The sequence below is a fragment of the Arachis hypogaea genome, chromosome 10, assembly GCF_003086295.3.
Source record: "Arachis hypogaea cultivar Tifrunner chromosome 10, arahy.Tifrunner.gnm2.J5K5, whole genome shotgun sequence".
Classification (NCBI taxonomy): domain Eukaryota; kingdom Viridiplantae; phylum Streptophyta; class Magnoliopsida; order Fabales; family Fabaceae; genus Arachis; species Arachis hypogaea.
Window position 1 is genome coordinate 95,372,322 of NC_092045.1, and position 7,076 is coordinate 95,379,397.

The following is a 7,076-nucleotide window of genomic DNA, read 5'->3' on the forward strand; positions in this document are numbered from 1 at the left end:
TTACGGATTACTAATTTTAATATTTTATTTTATATATTTTTAAAAATGATTCTAATGTTATATATAGCGTGTTTTAATACTAATTTACAAATCGATGCTATTTTTAGAAAAGATGATAAATTAAATAATTAAATTTGTTTATAATTAATAATAGAAAGAAAGAAACTTATTTTACTGTCAAGGCTTCAATAGACTACTAATTTATACATTATTTGGATTAAAGGAATATAAAAGCAAAGAAAATATGAAAAAAAATGGATGAAAATATGAGTTTTTTGTTGTTTAGACCAGAAAGGAAAATTGAATGGAAGAAAAAAAAAAGTAAAATATCGTTTTTATCTCTAACGTTTGGAGTAAGTTCTATTTTTGTCCCTAACATTTAAATCGTCATATTTGTATTCCTAACGTTTGTAAAAGTGATTTTAATGTTTTTTGTCGTCAACTACACTAAAAGATCATATTGTAATTTTTAATTATGTCTCACTTTGATATATTCAGTTTTAATATTGTACCCATTATTTATCTTCAGATTCAATTATATCCCTAAAAAAGTGAATTAAATGTCGCAGGCATTAATTTCAACTTTTGATGATGAATCATTGATTCTGTGTCAGACACTGTATTCTAATCTCAATAAGAGATTCCCATAAACACAAACAAGACATACCCCAAACGTTGAGTTCAAAAATGATACTTTACTTTAAAAAATAGTGTGTGACCTACCAAAATTTATTCTTCTGATGAAAATAAAGAAAAAATGTATAAATGAAAGTAAAATTACTAATTCACCCTTTGATTAACAAAAAAATATAAAAATCTAAAAGTATTAATATAATTTTTTTCTATTATAATTTTTGCTCTTCTCACTTTTCATTTCATCTAAACCGAAAAAAATTTCCTCTATTTTTTTATCTGCTTTTTTTTATCCAAACAACACATAAAATGATTTATTTTTCTTTCTATTTTTTTTCCTTGTATTTATTTTTCTTCTCGTTTTCTTTCGTTTCATTTTTCATCGTATGGGGAAACAAAGTCAAAAGTGTTGCAGAGAGTGCAATTTCCATGAGCGCTTGTACCGTTACAGTGGCCCCCACACTCATTGGGCATTTCTCAGTCTCTGCCTCAACGGCTACTTTCTCTTGGTTAGTGTTATATATATAGTATACACAACACAACAAAGCCCGAAAGAACAACATAAACCACCTCTTTCTTCTTTGTTATTCTCAAAATAATACAATGGCTGGTTGTTCAATAGTTTCCTCTGCTTCTATCTTCACCTTGTTTCTTCTCTTTGGATTCTCCTCAGCTAAGGAGCACTTGGTTGGTGGCAAGATTGATGCTTGGAAGATTCCATCCTCTGAAGCCAACTCTCTCAACAAATGGGCTGAAAGATCTCGTTTCCAAGTTGGCGATCATCTTGGTAACAAATAATAACATCACCTTTTCTTTCTTTCTTTTTCTTGTTTCATAATAATCTCAATCTTCAATCGCTGACATACTTTGTCATTTCAGTGTGGAAATACGATGGCAGAAAAGACTCGGTTTTGGAAGTGGACAAAGAAGACTATGGTAACTGCAGCACCTCAAACCCAATGAAGGAGTACAATGATGGCATCACTAAGGTGGAGCTTGACCGTCCAGGCGCATTCTACTTCATCAGTGGGGCAAAGGGTCACTGCAAGAAAGGCCAGAAGCTCGTTGTCGTCGTTATGTCTCCGAGGGGAGGAAGATGGTCTGCTGGTTTCTCTCCAGCGCCTTCTCCGGCACCATCAGGAGAGTTTGAAGGTCCAGCTGTTGCTCCGAGTAGTGATGCCACGGTTTTGAAGAGTGGCCTTGTGATGGCTCTGGGAGTGGTGGCTATGAGTATGGGCTGTTTTCTGATGTGAATGTGAATGAATTACCCTCCAATTTTGCATTTTATACAAGTCAATAGGTTTCTGTGAGAGTGTGCGTCACAGTGAGATTACTGTGATTTCTTATTCTTTCTAGTTTTGTTATAATTTATCATATGATTCTTTTTATAAGAAATTTACCTGATGCGCATATTCTTTCAAATTTAAGTATTTGATTCAAATTTATAGAAATTAGGGATTTTTTGTTTCAAGAAATTCATAATGACTAATCGAGTAATAAATTTTAACTATTTCATTTTTGATAGACAAAATTAATACTCAATGTCAAAATTTGGTAAAAAAATTAGACAAATATCTTTATTTGATAAAGAACAACAGTCTCTAAAGTTTTAAAAGTTTCAAACCATCCTTTCACTTTTAAAATAATTTTGATGTAGGGATTTTGGTGATTAAAATTTGTTAAGAACTGGGTTTCTACTAAAAATTTCTTAGCGTTTGGTGGAGAGACAGAGACGGAAAGACTGAGACTGAGAGACAGAGACTAAGAGACATTAAAATAAATCTCAGTATTCTGTTTGGTACAAAATGGAAGACAAAAATTAAAACAAGAATGAAACTCTAATTTAATTTGCACAAAGGGTAAAATTAAAATTAAGTAATTGAAATAAGAGTATTTTAGGTATAAGATGTTATTAAAGTTTCAGTCTCCATCTCTAAAAATTTTAGTCCCCTGTATCCCTACTTTTTGGAAGTACTGAAATACTGAAATTTTGGAGACAGAGACATGAATTTTAGTACCAGTCTCTAAACCAACAAACATGATACTGAGTCTCAGTCTCTCAGTCTCTGTCTCAGTACCTCAAAACAAACGGTACCTTATAGACTAACTTGGGATATTTTTCCGGACTAATCTTGCATGTATCATAAAAACCAGAACAAGCTTTTTATATTAACTTCTAAAAATGATTTTTTTTTCTCACTTGTTTTAAAAACAGCAGGAACCAGCAATGGCTGCAAACAAATTGTGATACTGAAAAGGAGCTAAAATTCTGAAATTGTTTTGTGGAAACCCAGTTATGCAAAAATGTGTACTAAAATAAAGATGCATCAGCAAAAATAAATCAAGCAGAAAAACTATCATCCAAAATTGAAGCATATACAAACAGTGAAAACTGAAAAGTATAGAATCCAACCTAGAACACGATATAACAAGCATACACAGACATAGTGCTCCTCTCTTGCAAACAACAAAAATAACTTCACACAGGCCACCAACATGCCACCATGTAATGAACAGTGAGTCTGTGTCGCCAAGATAGCTATACAAATAATACCAGTTTGCATCGAATCCTAAATTTGATGGAAAAGACATATTTCACAAAAAAAATAAAAAGGTTAATTAAAAATTGTAAGTGCGTGGAATCCTCATAAGATTAATTAAAAACAATTAAGCTTAATGCTTTAATTTAGCACAAAACACCAAAAAATTAAGTATTAAGGGAGCGATTCCATAATGGACACTTTGTTTTGCTTTTTAGCCCTTTAAGTTTTAATATATTAACAATTGCTCAGCTGATTTTTGTCCACTTATATTTCTGGGTTAATGGTTTAGTCCTCATCATGGTTTAGTACTACTAAAACCGAAATGCAACTCCGGCTTCCTAGCCAGTGTATATATATATCTAGTGGATACAAAGGCAAAATTCACAAAGATCTTCAACATGTATTGTGTTCAGCATTCATTATAAATTATAATGCTTGCTGACAGTAAAACTTCTAAACACTCTAAATTATCTATTAGATTCACATGGTAGCTACAACCAAAAAAGACTTTTGGACATGAAAACAATACCAGAATTCAGGAAAAATCAGGCTACAGTTTGTTCATTGTCGTTGTCGTCATCATCATGGCTGTCGTCATCTGACATGTCAAATCGTAATGGTCCCTTAATACTGTCAGGATTATTACCAAAAAGCTCAAGGGCTGCTTTCTCCAAGAATTCCTTGGTGGCATTTTGAACAGATTGTTTTTCAGAAGACTGATACTTCCTCTTTTGACCAGCACGCCCTTGATGTCTCTCCCCTCTACTTATGCTCCTCATATTTTGCCTCTGCTCTGCATGAAATAACAAACTCATTACATACAAAAGATCAACACAGATGATCTGAGAAAGAAATTAAATACTTCATTCATTACCCACCTTGAGTGAGGTCGGGGAGAGAGTGTTCTATAAATCGCGTAGCGGCCTGATAATTCAAGGTGGTAGACGGTCGAAGTGGAGCTTCACACACAAAATGGAAAGCACTCCAATCGGATTTCGGACAAAAATAACTGAAGGATAGGACAATGCTAATACAAACTGGAATTCTTTCACTAAAAGGCCTCTTCAAACCCACCACACATTCAACACATTGTTAAAAAAAAAAAGCAACACATACCTTGCATTAAATCTAGCAAACGTTCCAGTTTGTCTTGATATAAGTTCACTCTATCCTAAGAATTCAGAAGTCAAGCAATTCAATCAAACAAATAAGAAAGAAATAAGCATGCAACAGAGTTAGAGTTCATTTGGTTACATTTTATAAGCTGTAACATATACTCTGATACAATCTTCACAAAGAAGTGCGTCAGGAACATAAAGATTTCAACTTTTGGTATAAAAAAATGTAAACCACACAAGCCCTTTCACAAAACTATCAGAAACTTACAAGCTCTGATTTAATAGGATGATCATCTGGGTGAACCCCGCTACACCTCAAATTCACTGCAGACAACAAAAACAATAATATTAACTAAAAAAAAAAAAAAAAAAAAAAAACTTTGCATCGAAGCAGAATAAAAGAAATTGACATAGTAAAATTACAGAATGATAAAAAGGTAAAGTTTGTGCATTTTTGAAGGGGTTTGGAATTACACGCGAGAAGATTAGAAGTGATTTGGCTGAGGAGGAAGAAAGAGTGAGCACGGTGGAGAGGGGGCATTTGAGAGAGGACTTGAGGGTCGGAGAAGAGAGGCATGAATTGCTGAAAGTGTTGCTTCAATTCTTGAAGGTTTGAGAGAGTGTCGTTCACTGAATCAATGACGGATTCAGGGACTGCACCGCTCGCACTTTCACTTGCTGCTTTCACCATTTTCGGTTTTCTGCTTTCAACTATCTTGTAGGTATTTTTATGGCGCAAACAAAACAAAAGCTAGGGCTTGCGCCTTGGTTTTAAGGTTGATTAGTGGCACTGTGTGTTAATTACCCGATAATCAAATATCGATAAACATACCCTTTTTTTTTATTAGTGTACACCCAGGTCGGTCTCTCGTGATTCCTTCGAAGGAGGCCCTAACGAAAAAAATATTAATTCTGACATTTTTTAATATTGAGAAACTAATTAGTTCTTACATTAATAATTTTTTTATAATATGTTTATTTGACATGTTAATAATTAATATATTTTTATTTAATTTTTATAAATAAAAATAATTTAAAATTTATTAATATTTTTTAGTTTTACATAATAAATTTAGTTAATATATTTAAAAAAATAACAAAAAATTAAAAAATTTAAACGACTATAATAATTACTCAAAATATAACTAGACTCTCAACAAAAAAAATATCAATTTTAATTAATTTTTAATAGATAAATTAACAGTTTAACTTATAATATAAATTTATTCTGTTAATATAAAAAAAACATTGACAAAAAAATTAATTTATCTTCTAAAAATAAAAGTCAAAATTTGAAAAGAATATTTTTTTATTGAAGACTTTATTATCCTATAAGATAATTATCAAAGACTATTTAAAAAAAATTTTACTATTAAATTTTCAAATTAATAAATAAATAGAATACTTTAATTTTTAACACAAATCGTTCTATATGTTATTTTTAGTATATATATTAGAATATTAGACCAATAAATTTTTAATAAATTTTATTATAAAATAATTAAATTTAAAATTATTAATATTAAACAAATTAAAATTCTTTTTAAAACTACAAAAAAATATAGGAGAGTAATTTTTAAAAATTAGTAACTCAAGTGTCTCATCCAAAAAAATTTTAAGAATATTTATTTTTTTGGTGACTAAACAAAAAAGAAAGAAAAAAAATAGAGACAAAACTAAATTAATTGGCTAGATTCATGTCTAAATCTATTAGATGTTAAAATTCACTCCATGGTTGACTCCAATTCAAGTGAATGTCCACGCTAGAAGCAACTACTTTAGCCATACAATTTGTAACACTATTTGTATTTCTCTGAATTAAAAAAATAAAGACTCTCCAATTCCAATTCATAACCTCCTATATATAGTCACCAAAAAATAACATTCTATATATATTTTGCCAAGTCCCATTCCAGAATATCCTTACCAAGCATTTTTTAGTTTACCAAGAAAAGAGCTTCTAAACAGTCTGTTTCACAAATAACCTCACGAAATCCACTATGCCAAGCAAGAAGTAAACATCTCCAAATTGCATACAATTTAGCAAAAAGAACACTGCACACTTCAACTTTTTTCAGTACAACCTTTCAACCAACATCCATCAGAATTGCGAATGATACAACCAAAATCAATATAGCCAAAAAGAGCAAAACAACTAGCATCACAATTTAATTTAACATAATGAACTGGAGGTGGAACCCAATGCAAACAAAACGAAGGAGGAGACAAAAATTGATGCATAGCAAAGATAGTATGAAACTCCCTTACTGAACTACGAATCAAACTCACCACTTTACTAACATTCCAAGAGTCATCTATATTAAATAAGTCATGATTCCTGCTTCTCCAAATCCACCATATGACCGAAAAGAAAAGAAAAACATCTTCACTCATTGCACTTCTGTAAAACCAATCACGTAAATCCAAATTATCTGAATACAGACCTAAAAGATTCTAGATTTCCTTTGCACTAGAGCACTCTCGAAGACATTGAAGAATAGATTTAGAACCATTCTACGCGCTAAAGCACTCTCAAAGACATTGAAAAATAGATTCAAAACCATTTTAACACCAATGACAGATACTAGATAAAGTTTATTCTTTATTTTTAATGTATTAGACTTCATTCATCAACTTTTCTTTTCCCTTAGCAACATCCATTTATTAGTTTATGTCTAAATTGATTACAAAAATTTATAACTATAAGAGTTATTAGAAAATAAATTGAATCTGTTTTTTTTAGGCCACTATGCATAAGTGTAAATACTTGGATAGTGGTTGG

At 31.0% G+C, this 7,076-nt stretch overlaps 2 protein-coding genes across 2 annotated transcripts; one reads left to right on the forward strand and one right to left on the reverse strand.

The window, feature by feature from the left end:
• Positions 1–1,161: 1,161 nt before the first annotated feature.
• Positions 1,162–2,055, forward strand: LOC112715993 (early nodulin-like protein 15). The gene is made up of 2 exons (XM_025767833.2): positions 1,162–1,420; positions 1,513–2,055. Exons 1-2 carry the CDS (start codon positions 1,237–1,239, stop codon positions 1,884–1,886), a joined length of 558 nt encoding a protein of 185 aa, XP_025623618.1. The 5' UTR covers positions 1,162–1,236; the 3' UTR covers positions 1,887–2,055.
• Positions 2,056–2,970: 915 nt separating this feature from the next.
• Positions 2,971–5,166, reverse strand: LOC112715995 (uncharacterized). Its single transcript, XM_025767834.3, has 6 exons — positions 4,769–5,166; positions 4,563–4,618; positions 4,293–4,347; positions 4,055–4,135; positions 3,706–3,969; positions 2,971–3,203 (listed from the first exon to the last, which is right to left on the reverse strand). Exons 1-5 carry the CDS (start codon positions 4,983–4,985, stop codon positions 3,722–3,724), a joined length of 657 nt encoding a protein of 218 aa, XP_025623619.1. The 5' UTR covers positions 4,986–5,166; the 3' UTR covers positions 2,971–3,203; positions 3,706–3,721.
• Positions 5,167–7,076: the final 1,910 nt, after the last annotated feature.